General features: G+C 32.5%; 1 protein-coding gene and 1 long non-coding RNA gene across 5 annotated transcripts; one reads left to right on the top strand and one right to left on the bottom strand.

Annotated features, from left to right (window-relative positions):
• Positions 1–2,134: 2,134 nt before the first annotated feature.
• Positions 2,135–6,697, bottom strand: LOC147844635 (uncharacterized). The gene is made up of 4 exons (XR_015482763.1): positions 6,556–6,697; positions 5,462–5,501; positions 4,896–5,081; positions 2,135–2,252 (listed from the first exon to the last, which is right to left on the bottom strand). It is a non-coding gene; the product is annotated as an uncharacterized LOC147844635 (long non-coding RNA).
• A 154-nt stretch (positions 6,698–6,851) lies between these two features.
• fbh1 (F-box DNA helicase 1) lies at positions 6,852–20,972 on the top strand. 4 transcript variants are annotated; one of them, XM_087247490.1, is made up of 22 exons: positions 6,852–6,964; positions 7,181–7,342; positions 7,462–7,925; positions 9,103–9,233; positions 10,603–10,735; positions 10,832–11,022; positions 11,223–11,294; positions 13,020–13,102; positions 13,204–13,372; positions 14,432–14,651; positions 15,412–15,499; positions 15,627–15,713; positions 15,944–16,080; positions 16,175–16,271; positions 16,482–16,645; positions 18,002–18,077; positions 18,180–18,383; positions 18,500–18,625; positions 19,128–19,234; positions 19,318–19,452; positions 20,079–20,242; positions 20,391–20,972. In XM_087247490.1, the coding sequence occupies exons 1-22, from the start codon at positions 6,946–6,948 to the stop codon at positions 20,395–20,397; spliced, it is 3,036 nt and encodes a 1,011-aa protein (XP_087103616.1). In that variant the 5' UTR covers positions 6,852–6,945; the 3' UTR covers positions 20,398–20,972. The 4 variants fall into 4 exon arrangements, with proteins under 4 accessions (XP_087103616.1, XP_087103617.1, XP_087103615.1 ...); XM_087247489.1 differs by having other exon boundaries at positions 6,856–7,048; positions 7,149–7,342; XM_087247491.1 differs by lacking the exon at positions 20,391–20,972 and having other exon boundaries at positions 20,079–20,349.
• Positions 20,973–21,810: the final 838 nt, after the last annotated feature.

Genomic DNA, 21,810 nt, shown 5'->3' with positions numbered 1-21,810 from the left:
TACGGCTACGAAATGAACAAATATTGTTGAAAAGTATTTTTAAATGATGTACTTAAGTAAATCAGGGTGGCACCAGTTAAGCGTCCAAAGAAAATGACTCAAATATAGACGAGCCCTGTTTAACTAAAGCAATCACAACACAAATGCAGCATGCCAAATTTTGCAGCAATTTTGCACATGTTTACTTGTAATTTCATAGTCTAAAATGGGGTAATTATAGTCATTTAGCATTATATTTAAAAAGCGTTAACAATGCATCGACATCAGCCAGCAAGAATTGCATGCTCCTACAAGCTACTTTATTATCAAGTTCAGCATGTGCAGCTTTATTTCCACCAAATATGGAGAAACGAATGGGAATCATCAGTGTGTGGGAGAGATTTAAGACTTTTGCATAAACTTTAAGCTTGTCCAAACAGGTTTTCATACACACTCACTGTGGTTGCCACTACTAAGTCTGATTTGTGAACTCAAGCCTTAAGGTTACTAATAACTTTGCTAGAAATTCATCTTTTGACGCATTTGCAGAGACAACAGACGTCATCTGTTCATGTCAACGGCTGAAAAACTGAGTTGTTCAGGCTGTAGATTTTAAAACTTGAGAAGAATGAGTTTGCTGGAGCCATTTAGAAATGCTATTTTTCGATTTATGAGACAAATAATGGCTGTACCTGAACTTTACTGTCACGTTCTGTTCTGCAGCATAATTTACACATAGTCCGAATGTTAAATAATGTTTGTTTCCCCTATAAGGAGAGTAAATGATGTTAGACTGTTTTCAGTGTTAAGTTTAGTTTTTCTGACAATATGTTAAGCACATTTAATTGTTACATTATATTACATAACCTAACCTTCACATTTTAGGTATAATATAAACTGACATATTGAACATATTTTCTTGATTATCTGATGTTGGCACCAACTGAAATGCTTTTTAGTCAGAAAATACAACAAAAAACCTGAAAACACAAAGTTTTTTCTAATGTTTCAGATCTCAATAGTTAATGCTGTATCAAACTATATTACATTGGGTTAAAAATAAATTGAATGCTGACATTTAAAGATGAAAAACTAAAATGATATTCTCTTTTAAAATGTATGACAGTCTTTAATTGCTTAATTAAATATTTAATTACTTTGCATCCTACATCGCAACCTTGGGGGTGCATTACTTTTAAATCAGCCTGTCATCAGTTATTCCTTATATAGCTGTTATAATCTTTCATTTTTTAGCAAATAAAAATAAATAAACAAACAAATAATTAATGAAAAATTAATGTAATACTTTTTATTAATATTTTAAATCGTAATATTGCTCTGAAAAAATTATTTTTAGTGCTGCAAATAAAACGAATGTATTTGTATTACTTTAATAAAAAAAAACTTCAATTTCGATTTTCACACTTAATTCACCATCTTAACTGCCATATCCTTTTAATAGTTTTTTTTTTCACCTTTTAACATTTTTCTAGTGTACTGACAATAATTGAAAAGTTTTTTTATTAGAAAATGTGCTTTAAAATGTTTTTTATTTGACAAATATATAATATTATTGTAAATAGTGTTGGGGGAAGTTACTTTGGAAAGTAATCCAATACAATATTGAGTTACTGTCTTAAAAGGTAACTAGTTGCGTTACTTTGTTACTTTTATGGTAAGTAATGGGTTACGTTACTTTTGAGTTACTTTTTCTGACCTGGCTGAGGCTTGATCTCTTTCAGAACTTGCAGGAGTTTTTCTCATCTCAATTTTAAATCAGCTATTTACTTTTTAAAAGCAAATTAATTCAACAAAAAATATTATTACTTAATTTTTAAAAGTAATTACTGTACTTGTTACTTAGAAAAGTAATATTATTACGTAACTCGCATTACTTGCAATGCGTTAACCCTAACACAGATTGTAAAGTTAAGCTGTATAATATTATCATATTACTTTTGTGCAATTTACAGCTAGTTTTGGTTAAAATTACAAGAAATTTCAGAGTGAGCATTTTTTTCCGCCTGCTCGTACGTAACCTGCTGAGTAAATGTACGTAACACCTAAGAGATAAAGTCATTTCAGAAGAAAAACACATTAGCAGATTTAAAACATTGTGAAATGAACAGAGGAGTGAAAGAGACATAGAACAGCTCACTAACTTTCCAGGCTTGTAAGAAGTGCACTCACTAATACACACTCTTCTGGGTGGTGATGTCATAGACGGTCCATGCAGCCAAGCGGGAACTCCACCATTTCAGCAAAGCCTGACTCTAATAACACACACACACATCCTCCGGTTAGGATTCAGAAGCGAGTGTTGGATTGATTCTGCATACGTGCAGCTTCACACGAGCAGGAATTCCCAGTCAGCCGCAGTGTATGGAAAAAAACGACAAAAAGGAATCAAACACCACATGACAGCTATTAATATTAGCACTAGGAGTCAACCTTTCCAAAAACTGCAGCTGGAAAGTTTTGGTACGGGCTTTAGAGACGTTACTATGGTTTGGTAACACATGAACAAGAGCCAAAAATCCGATTATTTAGAAGATATGACAGTATTTATTGTTTTTTTTCTCTAAACAATGCTTGAATTTTCAAAGTCAAATGAAGGTAACTGGAGTGTGTTTTCCAAGAAAATACTGTTTCCATCTTCTACATTAACAATGTCACATTAATTTGATGTGGTACAAAACAATTCAAACAGTACTTTAAACACATAAGGTACGTAAAAAATCTGACTTGACTTGATTTTGACTTTATTTGCATTAACTTGTAGCTTAGGAAACTATAATAATGCTGGTTTCCACACAATTCATTCATGCTGTCCCAACACAAATTAAGTCAACTTAACACTTTTAACAAATTTAAGTGGATTGAACATAAACCAATTAAATTGTCCCAAACAAATCTAAGCAAAATAAAAAGCAGCAATAATAATTGTAGACCTACACCTGTGAAACAATGCTGGTTCCACATAGTTCCTTTGTGTCATCCCAACACAAATCGATTAAGTTAACTGAATCGTTTTTACAAATTTGAGTGGACTGAACACAAAACATTTACGTTATCCCTAAAAAATCCTAAGGATTGTGCTATTTCAGCTCATTTTAAATAAGTAGTTTGCAATCTGTTTTTTGAGTGTACTTTGCTCCCAAATTTTCCTGACAAGCTCATGCTCATGCCTGCAATTTGAATAGCACTTATGGGGTATTTAGAGCATGTCTTAATGCACATTCACGTACACACAAGAGCCTTGAAGACTAAACTTTAGGATGGCTTTAAAACAGCACAAAGTTGAAGTACAGAATGAGAGTTTTTGAAGCAGCCCAGAGATCTGATCAAGAGCCAGAAGTTGTTTTTAAGTCATTTTGCTTTTTAAAAGTATAATTCTATTCGGGTTTAGTTTACTAAGACTTTATTAACATCTGCAGTAAAACCTCCGTAGTTACATGCAGTGTTAATATAATTCTCATCTGAGTGTTCAAAACTAACAAAGTGATAAGTGAAAAGTGAAAAGATAATTAAATGCTGATTGAGCATTAATGATGATTAATGATGCTGTTAACAAGCAGAAACATTGAGGAGAAACAAAAAACTAACTAACCTCAGCCCTTAATTTTAAGGTTTAATCAACTGAATTTGTCAGGTTAGTGGTTCGTGAAGTTGTTAACACTTTGTTGTTTAATGATCCTCTGCTGAGACTTTGAGAGATTTAATGTGTTTCTTTTCAGCTGATTTCATCTGTGAATGAAGTTAGCTTAGTGTTTCTCCTCAGTGATTTTGCTTGTTAACAGCAGGTGTTCATCATTAATGCTAAATCAGCACTTAATTATCTCAGTGTGTTATGCTACAGTCACACTGGAATTTGAGCTTGCTTAATTCTGTTTTACGGCACTGCGAAAGGGGTGGGATAAAACAAGATGAGTATACATTAAAAAAAGTTAGCGATTGGTCCATATTTAAAATTTCTGTCCAGAGAGGTCATGTTCTGATTTTCGATTGGTCTCACGCAATCATGTGATGCAATTTCGCAGGTCAGAGTTCACCAAGCTCGAACTTTCCAATTAAGCGAACTGCGAAACTTGTCGCACGAGCTTGCATTTTCAGTCTGAGAGTATTTGTGTGTGTATGAATGGAAGTCTGTGAGGAGAAAAGTTCAGTGTGACCGCAGCTTTAGTTTTAGACACTCAGATGAGAACTATATTAATACTATGTTAATTTAACATTGGAGGATCTGCTATATTTTATTTATTAAGCCAACTTAAACTTGGCTTTTAAATGTGCATTTAAAGTTCTGCATTTTTGTGTTTTTCATATAATATCTGCTATTCGGCTATATTTGAATAAAAATTGTATTTAATATAAAATTACTAAAACCATGCATTTTTCTTATTAATTTACTTGAAATAAAAAAAACCTTTATTGAAGTGAAATAAATAGGCTGTAGTTGCAAAAATAAATGCCCTGCAAATGCAAAACCACGTCAAATTAACCCTGTAATTGTTTTTTGAATTTTTACTTTGGTTAAATTGTCTTCCTGACACCACTCAAAGCAACTTTTGAGTATTTTTTTAATGATAACCTATGGACAAGAGGTTTACCGATCAGTTATGATGCCTGTTAAAGTGTTAGAAAAATATTTATATTCAAAAAACTACAAATGCATTTAAATACATTTTTAATAAAACACAAAAAAATAATTAAAAATCCTTCAACTAGAATTTAAATAAAAGTGAACATATTCATTCATCCATTTTCTTTTAGGCTTACTCCCTTTAGTAGTCTGGGGCCGCCACAGCAGAATGAACCACCAATTTATCCAGCATTTGTTTTTTTACGCAGCTGCAACCCATCACTGGGAAACATCCATACACACTCATTCACACACATATACTGACAATTTAGCTTACCCCATTCATCTATACCACATGTCTTTGGACTTGCAGGGGAAACCGGAGCACCCGGAGGAAACCCATGTGAACACGGGGAGGACATGCAAACTCCACACAGAAATGCCAACTGAACCAGCCGAGGCTCGAACCAGCGACCCTCTTGCTGTGAGGCGATTGTGTTACCCACTGCGTCACCGTGATGCCCTACATCATAGAAATGGTAATTAAGGCATTCAAAAATAGTTGTGGACAAATGTTAGGTCTGCAATTATGGGGACCAGGACCACCACCACATACACAATAATTACTTATCCACAAGTTCAGACTAAAATCATTTACTTGCAAAAACAAACAAGGTCAATAAACCTTTACAAAATCCTTGTCCTCATGCTCCACGTCTAAGGTTATTGGTCATTTGGAAATAATAAATCAATGTTCTGGCTGTGTTTAAAATCAATAAGGACACCTACATTTGTAACAAGTTGATGCAATGTTAATAATTAACAGTTAATCTTGTTGTTAAAGTAGCTAAGAAGATGATAGCTATCATAGTGTGCATTAAAGACAATGTGTACATTACTCACACTTCATTTACTGTCCCTCCATTTGAGTTTCCTTCTTCTGCTGAACAAAAAAAAAGATATATTGAAGAATATTAAGCAGCAACTTTTGACTTCGATACTAATTTTGTTTCTAGTATAGATGTCAATAGCAAATGGTTTCCAACAATCTTCAGAATATTTTGTTTTGTGTTTAATAGAAGACAGGAATTCATAAAAGATTGGAAATGCTTGAGTGAATGCTTGAGTAAAACACAGAACTTTTCATTTCCACATTATAACAAGACAGTCTCTGGCAGAGCAAAGAGTTTAGTATATCTGTCTGCTGCCATCTATTGGATGCTATGGACCCCTAAACATGATCGTGTGAGGGACCTCAATATTAAAATGCAAAAGGCATTCATATAGTTTCTTGTATAAAACAATGTACACAATGTCATTCAAATAAATATTATAAAGAGTTTATATATATATATATATATATATATATATATATATATATATATATATATATATATATAAAATTATTTATTTCAACTCAATGTATTTATTGATTTGATTTAATTTAATATGTAATTATTATTTATTTAATAATTAGTTATTTATTTGTATTTTAACTACTTTACAATTGTTATATTTGTCAGATTATTCAATCATATATATGTTTGGTTGTATATGTTCAGTTATATCATAATAAAACTGTATAAATATTTTAACAACTAAATTATTTATCCTCTTTTTCCACTCTGGTTAAAATTGCCAGAATGGTTTCGACAGTGACTTAAATCAACTACAAACGAACAAATAAAATGAAAATGACAAAAATTTAAAAATCAAAACTTATTATATTACACTGATTGGGGGTTTTGAAGTAATTTAGCTTATTATAACCCATTAATTTAATCAGCAGTATTTTATTATCGCCATACTATTATAACTATTTATATTTCGATTTTTAAGCTAAATTAAAAGGGGCAGAAGTTAAAATAAGCTGAAAACAAGCTGAAATAAAATATGTTAATATTAAATTTCTAACGTTTATATTGTTAATTATGTTTATATCACGCTGGTGACCAAACACTGTCATCTTTTTTGTTGACATTTTCGTTGTATCTTACCGGTTCATTCTTCCTGAGCTGACTCCAATGCTTCAAGACTTTTCAAGAAGTTATTGATGTTAACTGTTTGTTCGGTTAGGAAAAACAATTTTGAGACGCAAAAAAGCATATAATTGCCTGAAACAGTCGCTTGTCGCCTTCTACCGGCGTAAAGATATATATCATACAGAAAAGTGAGCATGGCAAACGCGAACGTAGCGCTCAACCAATCAAGTGGACTCTAAACCACGCGTCTGTCCAATCAGAAGCAAGTATTATTAGAACTTTTATTTTGAAAATAACGCCAGGAACCTTTCATTTGTAGCGAGGTAGAGCGGAAATGGAGCCCTCCTGAAGTTGTTGTTGTGTTGTTTTCTGTGGAAGTTACACTTTATCGCACTGTGATTCATCATGGAGTCTTCCATGATAGGTAAATATTAACGATGACCCCCTTTGTGGGTTTTCTCTTTACACGTCGTGTTTGTTTTTGAGTAATTTAAATGCCTGTTCTATTGTAAGTAAACGAGCACACGCCTGCATTTAAAGTTTGCATTCAGCTCCAATCTCGCGACTCGTGAGGTGCATAAATATATGTTTCTGTGGTTTCCCCACAGTCATTCTGTGTATCTGCATATGTTTCCAATAGGAAGGGCCAAACGCAGGCATCTGGGGCCCTCAGAATGTAACGATCTGGCTCAAAGCAACACTGGGAGCCAGTCTCTTACACAGCCATTCAGTGTCAGTCTCAACAACAGAGATCCAAACCAAAGACTTCAGCCTAGGACACCCACGAAAAGAAGAAGACGTGGTACTGTCTCATTCATATGTTTCTTTTGCATCTTTATGCATTTTGTATGGGGGGTTGAGTGTAGCTACTATGAATATTTTCTTTTTCAAACATTTTAATTTATTGTTTTGGCTATTAAGCTTCAGATGGTGCAGGACAACAGAAGGGCATCACTGATTTCTTCTCCGTCACTGGAGTCATCAGTTCCAGCCCGCAAAAAGGAACCAAAACTCCTATAAAGAATGAGGAGGAGGAGGAAGAAAAATGCATCCCACAAGAGGAAAATGTTGAAGAGGACTTCATGGAAGGAATCACAGAGGACATGTTTGATGATGACTTTGAGATGGAAATTGTATCGGTCAAAAAAGAGCAGGCGGAGGTTGCTGTGAACAAAGGAGACGAAGAGGACTCGGTGGAAGCTCTTCCTGATGCCCATTTTGGGCTGCTGGGAGTGCGGGGAGGGCAGGAGGTGCCACAGGGTCACGTCCAGGATCTGCCCGAAGAGATCCTAAGGGAAGTTTTCGCTCTTCTCCCTGCTCAGGATCTCTTTCAGCACATCAGTCTGGTGTGCCGTCACTGGAGAGACGTGGTCATGGACCCCAAGGTGTGTCTTTCAAACATTACACGCTAAATTACTGTCATTTTAAACACTAATGCTTTGTTGCTATCCTTCAAGCCACCAGGACCTACCCATTTATCAACAAGATATTTTTGATTCTTTAAAATTTAATGTTATCACTTATTGCTTTTTAACAAGTACAGATATAAAGACACATTTTCTTTATTATTTCATATGTTTTTTACACTACATGATGATGAGGCTTTATTTACATATCTTTATTGGAAAACAGCTTTTTTTCAATAATCAATAAGTTGTATATATACATAATTTAAGCAGGTATTTATTTTAAGTTATAATTTGTATTTTACTTTAATTAAAAGTTTTTATGTATATGCAATGCAATACAATATATGGTTTCAGCATCGATATCACAATGGGTGAATCTGCAATAGTCACGTTGCTGGATCTCAATCGATTTCAAGTGAATTTAAGCGATTTAGAGACAAGCAATTAGAAAGTTTCCCACTTCAAAAGAGATTAGTTTTGTTAAATTATTTATATTATATTATTATATTACATTATTTTACATTTTAATTATTGAATTTCTGTTCGTTCGGACTCCAGTGGAAACCATAAAGTGCTGTTCATTTTTTATTTTTGGTCGATTCTCCTTATCTGTGCTGTCATTGATTTAATTTTGTATAAATATTTTATAGTTTTGTACATTTGATGCAGATGCACTCGCACACAATTTCCTCCCAGTCAATGTAAAATTGTGAATTCTTTCCAAAGGATCATCTTCTGAAATTATATTCATATCCCAATATGTATAGCAGAAAAACTAAATATTCAAATGTCATTTTTTCCAATATCGTGCAGCCCTAATATATATAAAAAATTATTCATACCCTAAATTTTTGTTCAAATGCTGAGAAACATCTTTTTTTCCACAATCGTGCCACTTGTACATCGTCTTATTAACTTTTAGGAGAATCTTGCATCATTTTCAGATTTAAAAAAACTCGTTGAATTAAAAGTAACTATAAGTAAGAATTTGCCAGGTGTATAAACAATTTCGAGCTTGAATCCATATATAAGCTAAAATAACATGTAATATGTGTGTCAATAAAATCTTTTTCATTTAATTTTTTTTTTTTTTTTGCTTTATTTGCGTATCTTAGTGGCAGTATTTTGTGACATCTCATTCATTTTTTCCCAGTTTCTTCCTTGGAAGAAGTTGTACTGCAGATACCGCAAACGGGAAACCGAGGGTGTTAAGGAGGTGAGGTCTATCCTGGATGCTAATCAAATTAGCAAAAAGGAGGACCTGTGTCTCCTCAACATGCTGAGGTAAGAAGAAACACAATCCTCCTCACACTACATCCCCTCACTTAACACTTTCTCCTGTGAAGTACAAAAGAAAGAGGTTCACAGCCCCCACTTTCACACCTTGCATCACTTTGTAGTACTACTGCTGAGGTTGGCACATCGGGGGTCTACTGTAGTTAAATGGACAGCTTATAGTAATAAATTTACGCTAGCAAGATAATAACATTTACACTGATGAATACTAAAGCAGTAAACAAGCAAAATCAAAATGCATGGAAAATAATTGAGGAATAAAAGTAATGGAGAAAGTTTTTAATGCTCTATCTGGGTGTGAGAACACATAAAACATTGGCATCTGTTTGATTTAAATATAGTTGGATTAAACTTTAAATTGAAACTTAACTTAAAATTATAAATTAATAATTTTCTGAAATGAAAATAAATAAAAATAAGGGAGAGTAGAGGAGTAAGAGTATGGTTAATTCTGTTATATGCATGTTGAATGTGTTTGTGTTATTTGATGTTTTTTTCATGTGACATGATAATGTTAAATGTAATTGTCTTGTGAAGCCAAAGGCAAATTCCACTTGTGGATATTAAAGACAGTCAAAGTCAGAAATACATAATGCATGCACTTACATGCAACAATAGCAAGATAGTAATAACATTTTAACTGATAAATCCTTGAATAGTTGAGAAACAAAATGAAAGTGCACAGAAAATCAAGGAATAAAAATAAGAGAACTGAATAATAAAATGATTATGGGTAGGGTAATTGTGTTATATGTCTTTTTAATGTGGTATGTGTTATGATGTTCAATGTATTTGTGTTGTTTTTATTATTGTTGTTATTGTTATTATTATTATAAATATTATTATTATTTATGTGATGCGATTAAGTTGAATGAATTTATGTCAAATTTGAACGTAATCATGTTATGGTTGCCAAAAGTTCCGCTTGTGGATGTTGAAGAAAGTCAAAATCAGAAAACTATAAAGAGGCATGCAATTACATGCAAAACAAAGCAACGCTAGCAAAATAGTGATAACATTTTAACAGATAAATACTTAAACAGTTAGCAAACAAAATGAAAATACATAGAAAATCATAGAGGAACAAAAACAAGGGAGAGCTTAAATAACTAAATAGGTTTAATTGTGTTATATGCCTTTTCAGTGTGATTTGTGTGATGATGTTTAATGCATTTATGTTATTATTAATATTATTTTGTTTATGTGACGTGATTGTGTTGAATGTAATTATGTTAAATTTTTAATGTAATGATGTTATGGAAGCCAAAAGTTCCACTTGTGGATATTAAAGAAAGTCAAAATCAGAAAAGTATAATGAGAATGCGATGATGTGAATTGTTGCCATTTAATTTCCCAGGTATATGTCAGGGTTCAAACACAGCAAACGGGTGAATGTGGAGGATGTGTTGACATGTATTAAAAGACACCGGCTGTACACTCACGCTGAAGCTTGTATGAAAGATAGACTCCCAGACATGGTGGATGAAGAGGTACAGTAATGTGTACTCAGTGAACAGTATTTGAAACTACGTGAGCCTTTATGTTGCTTTCTATTGTGCAGTTTTGATGTTTGACTTGTATTGCAGGGTCCAAACCCTTGGTCTGCCATGGCACTGTTGTTGATTTTAGCTGACGGAGTGAAAGATATCCTGGACCTGGTAGCTCTTCTGCGGAGATCTGGCTGTCTGCTGACCACAGGGGGGATTTCTGAATACCTGTGGGCAGTGGCGACTTTACTTCTGGCCATGAGAGAGCGGAATATTAACATAAGCAACAGGTAAGAGACCAAGTTTGAAGAGCTTCCTGCAAATGACCCTAACCTCTGCACAGCGTTCCAGAATTTACATTCGACTGCTGAGGAAGTAAACAGTGGTTACTAGGTGATTTTTAACTGAATGCAAGAAAGACAAAAACTTGCTATCAAACGTTTGCATCTAGATATAAATAGCTCTTTACTTTTTGATCTTCTATTTTTAGGTGGCACTACAACATCTTTTATGTCTTGCACTTGATGGAAAATGCATCTCCAACAAGCCTGAAAGACAACAGGTGGGCAGCCATTTCAATATGGTGTTAGTTTTAATTTCAGAATGTTTGGGGGTAGATTTTATAAATGCCTTATTATCTTACATTATTTTGCATCAAATTGAATGATGAAGGCGTTTGTAATGTTACAAAATATTTTTGTTTCAAGAAGATTCTATTGTTTGAACTTCTGTTTATTAAAGTATGCTGGGAAATAATCGTTATGTTTCTAAATGATCACAGGGTGTCCACTGGGACTTAAAAAGCCCTAATGTCTTATTTTAAAACAAAATTTTAGGCCTTAAAAAGTCTTAAATTCACTAAAATATTGTGTTGTTGGTCTTAAATCATTTCAAACTGGTCTTAATTTTGCTATATCCAAGTAAATCTACTCGATCGGACTGACATCCATCCAATGACTAACAAAACTTCTCAAACCCTTTTTTAAATATATATTTTTACAAAGTTATACTATTGACAACAGCTGTTAGACATTTTCACTAAAAATCGCCAAATTAAATTCCCTAATCAGGGAAAGAAAACAAGTATTCCTCATGATAATAACAGGCCATTAGAAAAGTCCTTAATCTCGTATAAGTCTAAAATTTCATTCTTAATGGTCTTAATAGAGTCCTAAAAAGTTCTGCAGAAACCCTGGAACAATAATGTTTGTTTAACACAAATCAACATTTTAGAATGATTTCTAAAGGATCATGTGACTCTGAAGACTGAAATAATGTTGCTGAAAATGTCGTTTCAGTATCAAACAAATAAATAAAATCTTTAAATTATATTCAGTTTAAAAATATATATTTATTTCAAATTGAAATAATGTCACAATATTACTGTTCTATTTTTGGTCAAATGATTAATGATAATATGCATTTATTATTAAAAAATAGTTGTTATTAACCCGACCAATTTAAACCCTTAGCTACTATCCAAATTCTTAGTTAAATAAAAAATGTAAATGTTATATTATTATATTGTATATTTTTGATCAAATAAATAATTATAATATATTATTTTTATAATAAATACAGTTTTAAACCTTAAACTTTTTGACCCCTTAGCTGCCGTCTTAATTTTTGGATAAAAAATGTAAATGTTATATCATTATACTGTATTACAACTGTTATATTTTTGGTCAAATTAATAATGATCTTATGTATTATTTTATTATTATAAAATTAATTGTTACCAATCCCAAACTTTTTAACCCCTTTGTTATGATCCTAATTTTCAACAAGCAATTTTAATAAACAATTAAAAATGTTATATTGTTTTATTGTTGTAGTACTGTTATATTTTTGGTCCAATAAATAATGATAATATATATTTATTATTATTATGAAAAAAAAAGATCAACCCCTACTAATTTAAACCCTAAGCTTATATCCAAATTTTTAGTTAAATAAAAAAATGTAAATGTTATATTTTTATATTGTCATATTACTGTTATATCGTTGGTCAAACAAATAATGATTTGTTAATTATTAAATTTGTTACATTTTTGCTAATTTTTAATTAAACAAACAATTAAAAATGTTATATTACTGTTATATGTTTGGTCCAATAAATAATGATAATGTGTATTTATTATAAACAAATTAAATAGTTATCAACCCCAAATGTTTTTGTAATGCAACTTTATAATTAATTGATATCTTAATTCATCACATGCACATATAATACATCCATATAATTACCTCAGTCATAGTCATCAAACCTAATTATCTTCATTTTTAGGCAGCTTATCACTCACGAACAGCAGCAGATTCTCAACCACGACATCCAGCATCATCACGTTGTCAAAATAATGGCTTTTGCAGGTAAGGAACAATAACTGAAATGATTTTGCCACTAAAAGTAATCCTGTAGTATAGCACCAAATAGTATCCTGGTCTTACAATCCCTTTTTCTGTTGTCGCAGGCACTGGAAAGACAACCACGCTAGTGAAATATGCTCAGCAGAGGCCAGACCTGCGCTTCCTCTATCTGGCCTTTAACAAATCTGTAGCGGTGCAAGCCAATCGGTTATTTCCACACAACGTCGAATGCAGCACCGTCCATTCAATGGCCTACAGATCTGTGGGAGTGAGGTCTGTTTATTGGAGAAACATTTAGCAAACGAGAAACTATTATAAGTAGGGCTGCACAATATATCGTTTCAGCATCCATATCGCAATGTGATCATTTTTATTTTATTCAAATCATTTATTTAACAGGGACAGTACCCTTGACATTATTATACAAAGACAACCAATGCCGCGTACATAGCATAAAACTATTTTGCAGACCTTGTCCCTGGTTAGGCTTTAGGACATAATAAAAATAAATAAAAACCTGCAAATAATAAACATGGTAAACCAACAGTAGTCACAACAGTCATATCGCAGGACTTGCAATGTTGTGTCTTTATCATAATTAATCATTTGCATGAGTTCTTGAGGCCTGTGACTGTATGAGGGTTTTAAATAGCATTCAGGCGTAAGAAATTGTACCATTAGTGACTCTATAATGATCAATTTTATTGAATTGTTTTTATTATTTAGTTACTGTATCTAAATACTGTTAGGCTCAGATCAAGCACTGTTTATTTCAATTGTAACTGTTTCTTTATTGTATTTATCAATGCTTTTAATTAGTTCAGTAGATTTTATGCGGATGCTCTACCCTACAGAATCCGTACACACATATTTGACTAGATATTTTTCAAGATACTAGTATTCAGCTTAAAGTGACATTTAAAAGCTTAACTAGGTTAATTAAGCAAGTTAGGGTGATTAGGCAATTCATTGTATGATAATGATTTGTTCTGTACACAATTGAAAAAAATATTTCTTAAGGGGGCTAATAATATTGACATAAAAAAAATTAAAAACTGTTTTCATATTAGCCGAAATAAAACAAAAAAGACTTTCTCCAGAAGAAAAAATATTATAGGAATTACTGCGAAAACTTCCTTGCTCTAATAATTTGGGAAATATTTCAAAAAAACAATTGAATAATTAATTCATAATAATGAATAATTTTGCCTTCAACTGTAGCAGAATAACAAAATATTGCAAATTTTCCAATATCGTGCAGCCCTAATAATAATAATAATGAATGAGCTAAGATTATTTGCATGTCTTTTTTTTTTTTTTTTTGCTTTGCAGGTATAAGAATATCAGGAAACTGTCAAGTAATTTGAAGCCATTTGATGTGGCGTGGGTCTTACCGAAAGGACATGGAGGATTCGTCAATGCTAAAGTCGTGACGCAAACGCTTAACAACTACTGGGCGTCCACAGACCAGCGTGTCGACACGCAACACGTCCCGTTCGAGTACAAGAATACAAAAGGCTTAAGGGAACAGCCAGATGAAGAGGCCAAAAGGGTAACATGAAGATGCATTGTTGAATGGGCTGTTTTGTGTCTGCATTCAATTATACTTATTTATATACATATAAATCATGTTTAATATGAGAAAACCATCTGCTTTAATGTAAAAATAATGAATAAAAAAATCCTCATCTCTGAACATGACGGATACATTAAAGTAACAATAAAACAACATGTAACAATAAAACAACATGCTTACATTCATGTAATAATAAAACAACATGCTTCTATTTTGACCCGCACTTAACATATATCAAAGAATGAGCGACAATATTAAATGTGTTATTACTATTTTTAAATTATTAAATTAAAATCATGAGAACATAGAAGGGATATTAACTTGTTGAAGGATAGTGAAAAAGTATAAAATTACAATTACTACACTGTGATTCGTAAATCATCCAGGTCATTTAATTTGTCATTAAAATGTTTTTGTTAAGTTCCAACTATTGAACACTTAATGTACTTTTAATGCTGTGATGATAGTAAACTAATTACTATGCTAGTCATTATATTTGCTCTAAAAACATTGAAATGTTACTGTATATGTAATGCATTTTATATAATGTACTATATTTAATGTACGAAAATAATGACATGTTTTTTATCTTATTTTCTAACTTGGATGTTGGTTTAAGGTTTAATAAATTCCATACTTCTAATGGAAACAGAAAATATCTTGAAAATAAAATGTAATGAATTAGTGGGACATTTGTAAACCAAAGTGTTGTAACCCAAAAAATCTTTCTTTCCAGACCTTTGTGAGTCTCGCGCAGAACATATGGGACCAAATGGTCGAGATGCGGACCAGAAGAGACCGAGTGTACAACATGACCCATGATGGTAAGCTGCAAAAATTCTAATATAATTCTAAATAATAAGAGAAATGTTAAACAAAATTCTAAATAATCAATGGAAAATAATAAACAAAATTGCATTTTATTATTTTTTTAATATTGTTTGTCAATAGGATACCTCAAACTCTGGCAGCTGGAAAATCCAGTCCTGGACCGATATGATGCCATATTTATTGATGAAGCTCAAGACTGTACGCCAGGTAAAAATTAAAACTAACCTATGATTGTTTAGTAAATTCATCCAATTTTAGGCAATTATATGTTTTGTTTAGTATTTGTGTTGTAAATGTAGAAAAAAAAACTATTTAAGAAATTAAAATATTGTAATTTTTAGTGTAATTTAGTAATTTTGCATTTTCATTCTGCACTAAATTCCTAAAAGTTGTGTTTTCAGATACTATAATGTGTTGTTATGTTATTATTTCATCAGTCATCATGGACATCATGCTCTCCCAGCGCTGTGGGAAAATCCTGGTTGGAGATCCTCATCAGCAGATCTACACTTTCAGAGGAGCAGTCAACGCTTTGTATTTTGTTCAACACACACACATCTACTATCTCACACAGGTAAGAATCAAACCACAAAGTGACTAGAGATATAGCATTCGCTGCCACTGTGAGATTTGATCATATTCATTTTTTTTTTTTTTTTTTTTAACAGAGCTTTAGGTTTGGCTCTGAAATTGCGTATGTTGGTGCTTCAATATTGGACGGCTGTAAAGGAGTGAAACAGATATTGGTTGGCGGCCATCAGGATGGTGAGATTAAGCAATATTATTGGGTCAAAAAAAATCTTTCAGCAAATATAATAATAATAATTCTGCTACTAATATTAATTAAGTATTATTATTATTAGTAGTAGTAGTAGTATTAGTAGTATTGGTAGTATTATTATATTTGCTGAAACAATATTTTTTTCCTTGCATTTAGGGTTTGAACTAGGCAAAATAATCTGTGCCTTTTTTCAGGCAGTGTAAGAGGAGAGGACACACAAACTCTTCTTCATCTGAAACATGGACAGAAGATGCCTGAAGGAAGTGTGGCGATTCTGAGCCGCTGTAATGTCACGGTTTTCAGCGAGGCTGTGCGGCTCACTGAAGTCAACCCTAACTGCAAGATCTGCATTGTGGGAGTGAGTGCATTCACTAAGGAACAATACAGCAATGGGAATGTTTTTATCTAAACGTTCATTTAAAATGTCATATTCGTTCAGGTTGACTATTAGTTTTATAAAGCCTTTTGAATTATCTTAAATGTACTTTGACTTTGTGTAAGGTACTAATATGTAATTAACTTAAAGCAAGCATTTGGGTATTTAGAGTAGTGTTGAACCTGAAATGTTTGAACATCTGTATAGTGCATTTCCTACACTCAAAAAATTACTTTTGCAGGGCAAGGCACGTTTATTTATATAGCACATTTCATACACAGTGGCAATTCAAAGTGCTTTACATAAACAGAAATGAAAAAGATAAGAAAATAAAAACAAATAATATAAGTGGTTAAAAACGGATTAAAGCGTGTTAAAACAGGTTATAAATAAGTGAAAAAGAAAAGAAAGACACAATAGTGCGATCTGTTGGACGTAGCACAGTGCTCATTCAGTAAAGGCACAGCTAAACAGATGTGTTTTCAGTCTTGTTTTAAATGTGCCTTATGTTGGAGCATGTCTGATCATTTCTGGAAACTGATTCCAGCAGCGTGGAGCATAGTTGCTGAAAGCAGATTTACCCTGCTTTGACTGAATTCTTGGAATTTCTAGTTCCTAAAGATCTAAGTGATCTGTTAAGTTTGTATTCAGTGGGTATATCTGTAATGTATTGAGGTCCTAGGCCATTTAGTCATTTAGAGACAAGTAATAATACTTTAAAATCTATTCTGAATGTAACTGGGCACCAGTGCAAAGACCCGAGGACAAGTGTGATGTGCTCTGATTTCCTGGTTCTGCTCAGAATCCTGGCCGCAGCGTTCTGGGTCTTTTTGCTGCTTGTTCATTTAAAATAAGTTGAAACGACACAATTTTAACGGTTTTATTTTGGGGAAAACGTAATTGTTTTATGTTCAAAGCATTTGAAACAGAAGTTAAACTAATCAATTTGTTTTGGGACAACCTGAAGCAATTGTGTGTGCATGCTGCTAATTTCATTGTCATAATATGTCATAATATATTTCATTGTATAATATTTTTATAAAAGTTTATAGTTTCACGTATATAATAAATGTTACATTTAATTAAAAGTAATATTGTTAAGTATTTTTTGAGAAGATGGGGATTAAAAAGAAATGTGTAGAAAACATTGTAATTTTGGCTAGATTTAGACCATTTTATAATATTTATTAGTTTAATTATCAAATGTGACTTACCTGCTATTTTAAATTTATTTTCCTCTTTCAACATTGCTATTTTTACCGCTGTGACTTATTTTGTGGAAAATACTGTACGAAATGTCTGATTTAAAAAATAAAAAATGCTAATATTTGATTTCAGGGTGTTGAAAACTTTGGACTGGACAAAATTATGGATATCTGGGTCCTGACACAATCTGAAGACACGCGCAAGAAAGGCGAGTCACTGAAGTTTAATGATATATTTTTAAAACATCATAATTGCATTGTTATGCGTTTTAGTGTTTTAAATCTTGTTTTGCTTTGTTTCTCAATCTCAGACAACCTCAAGATCAAGGATTTCTTCATCCGGAATTTCTGCAAAGAAAAGATGGGTGGATTCATGGGTCTGAAGGGATACGCCATAGCCTCAGAGGACCGCGAGCTGGAGGGCAAGCTGGCCATGGTGGAAAAATACAACAAACGTATTCCAGAGCTGGTTAGACGCATCTACGATTGTGCCCAGGGAAGTCCACAGGATGCAGGTGAGCAACTTAAAGACTAAAAAGCTGTTTTTGAGAAATACACACAGTATTAGCATGAGGATAAAATCTCACCATATGCAAGCTAATTGTCTTTATTGTCTTTCTGATCGTGACAGATTTTATCCTTGGCACGGTGCATAAATCAAAAGGCCTGGAGTTTGATGTAGTTGTTGTGACCGATGACTTTGCAAAAGTACCATGTGCTCGACACAACTTGCGGAGAGCCGGTGGTTTCAGTATAGGTTTGTTATATTTCTACATGACTTGGTTTCACAAAACTGTTTTGTTAAGTATTTTATTCCAGATTCCATTTCTAAGTGAATATGCACAATATAAAAATGCATATTTATGTATAAATGACTATATATTAAAAGTTAAACATAAATGGTAGTAATAAACATTTATTGATATTGGTTGTTTATTAGTACTCAAAGTACATATTCTTCTGCATGGTCTTATTTTAAACCCTAGTCCTACATAATACCTAATACCAATAACTTAACTATTTATAAGTAGCAAATTAAGAGTTTATCAAGCAGAAAGTCAGAGTTAATGGTTTGTTATTAGCAAAAAATATACATTTTAAAATAAAGTGTGACCAAAAATCATACACTTTACACTTTACACTAAAATTCATATGCATAAAAATGCAAATGTAAAAAAATAATCATAATTAAAAAAAGTTTAATAGATTGTTCCCAATTTAGTCATTCATAAACCTAAATCTTTACTCTCTGGCTGCAGATAACGTCCCAGATGACGAGTGGAACCTGATATACGTGGCCATCACTCGAGCCAAGAAAACCCTTTACATCAGTAAGACCATCACCAATCTCATCACATTCACTGGGGTGAGTTACTGCTCTTTGTCTTTGCATTTCATCATTATTTTTATCCATATGTGATGACACTGAAGCATATTTGTCTGTCACAGGAGTATTTCCTGAGATCAGAGCAGACCAGCTCTCTGCTGAGTAAAGATCCAGCGCTCACCTGCTCAACTAAGGACTGTGAGAACCAAATCAGCGCAGACTCCGTCCTCAGCATGTGCAAACTCCCCGTCAGATATGTCAGTGTCTTTTTACTCTTTAATTTGTTTATAATATGTCTAAAAACAGGTTTAAGCAGACCATGGAATTTCAAGGATTTTTATTTGTTGCTTTAAATTTGGTTTTCATTTATTAAAATGTAATTTTTAAATACCATATTTTGTACTGCATTGTTTCACCCCTGTTGCTATTTTTCAGCTCCATTTTATTCCTTTCATGGTCCTCAATTAGTAGTCACTCAAGTCAAATGCAGTCACCAGACTGTACCTGATTATGGCTAATATGTCATTTTTTTCAAATAACCAAGACATTTCAACCAAATATGTTTAGAAAATACAGTGAACTACATTAGAGGCCACCAATGACAGAATATAGAAAGATTAAGCAATTTTTTCCCCCATTGACAAACCACTGTTATACATTGACTTGCCTAATTAACCAAGTTAAGCCTTTAAATGTCACTTTAAGGTGAATACTAGCATCTTATAGTCTTTATTAGTTATTATAACTATTATGTTTAGAAATCTGTTTTTGAAAACGTATCTCCGTTAAACAAAACAGGGGGGCTAATAATTCTGCCTTCAACTCTATATAAGGAAGTTGTATGTTGCTTTCTAATTTGCATCTTTCACTGTATGTGTTTCAGATGGACAGTGTGGACGCGGGTGGTGTTCAGTGTTTGACTTGCGTGGAGCAGCGTGTGGGACCTACAGCCTTTCTGCTCTCTCCTCCTGAACGGGTTCGGTCCATGCCATACACGAATGAAAGGATAGACCTGCCTATCAACGTCGCCATGCTCTTGGCCTTGCTGTAAACACCATCATGTGCCCTTTTTTGCCTTTGTGTGATTTGCACAATCACATCTGCTCTAAATAGTTTTACAGCTGAAGTAAAATTTAATTGAAGTGTGTGTTGCCTAACAATTCCTAAAAAGGTGTGTTTTTCTCGATTCTCCCAGATTTTGATGTCTTTGGAGGGCTGTCAGCATTGTCGTTTTAAATGGAGAGAGAGAGAGAGAGAGAGAGAGAGAAAGAAAGCTTTACAGGGTTTTTTCTGCAACTTCAGGAAGTGTTCTTGTTTTGGTACCTACAGTGTTGTGAAAAAAACAGTAATTGACTTTATTAGCAACACTAATGCATAGTTTGTTCATTTTTTTTCTTTTTTGAGTTGTAACATCAGTATGTTGGAAGAAAGAGCATTCCTGCATATAGTTTTACAGGTTGTGTGACTAGACAAACTTAAGTTTTGCACTTTTGTTATGTTATTGTATATTGTGTAATCATATATATATTTTTCCTGTGTATATATTTTTAAAAAACTGCCGGAGCGTGATCATAATTTATGTAAAGCTTCATTTTTTAGTATTTGGAAAAAAAAGAGCTGAGAATTTCATAAGGAGGATTTTTTTGGTTATCAAAAGACATTTTCTTACTCAAAGTGACTTGCATGTCGTTGTTTGGGAATGTATAATCCTATGTATATGTGTGCTGTATTACAGACTAAAAACTATTTCTGGTGCCCAACAAGCAATATCTAAAAATGCTGTGTGTTTTTCTTTGGTTCTTACTTGTGAACTATTTTTTTGTTAAAGCAACTGCTCAAAACTCATTCTTTTATTTGGATGGATGGATAGATAGACTCTAATTTAATGTCCTAAGAATGTTTTAAATAAGATTGTGATTAAACATTTCATACGCATGAATATGTACAATATTACATACATACAAGATACATTTACTCGCCTGCCAATGAGGAGTAAAATGTTTTTTTCTTGTTGAATTAAGTTGAATTTTTGAGCACATTGACAGATATTTGTTCTTGCTTTAATTATAAACGTGCTTAACATTGGTTAAAAAAAAAAAGTTGGTCCATTTTTGCTTTACAAGTAAATGTAACTTGATAAAAAAAATTTTAAAAAAAAGGTGTTTCTATTAAAACAATCTAATTTCCTTCTTAATTTCACCTTTATAAATTATCCTGGAACCATATTATACCCTTGCAGCATTGTAATCACCATTGAATAGCATTATTGTTATTAATACATATAACGAACATTTATATATAGATGGATGGATGAACAGATAGATAGATAGATAGATAGATAGATAGATAGATAGATAGATAGATAGATAGATAGATAGATAGATAGATAGATAGATAGATAGATAGATAGATAGATAGATAGATAGATAGATAGATATCAATTTAAGGCCTTCAGAAAGTTTTTAATCAGAGCATAGCTGACATTAAATGTTGCTTGCTCAAAAAAAGCTATGATAAAATATAATATGTAAATGTTAAATCAAGATACATTAACTCTCATGCCAATGAGGAGTAATTTTTTTCTAATTAAATAAAGTAGTTTTTTGAGCCCATTG

Source organism: Danio rerio, chromosome 4 (genome assembly GCF_052040795.2).
Source record: "Danio rerio strain M-AB ecotype USA chromosome 4, GRCz13ab, whole genome shotgun sequence".
Classification (NCBI taxonomy): domain Eukaryota; kingdom Metazoa; phylum Chordata; class Actinopteri; order Cypriniformes; family Danionidae; genus Danio; species Danio rerio.
This window is presented reverse-complemented; position numbering and strand designations above follow the sequence as displayed.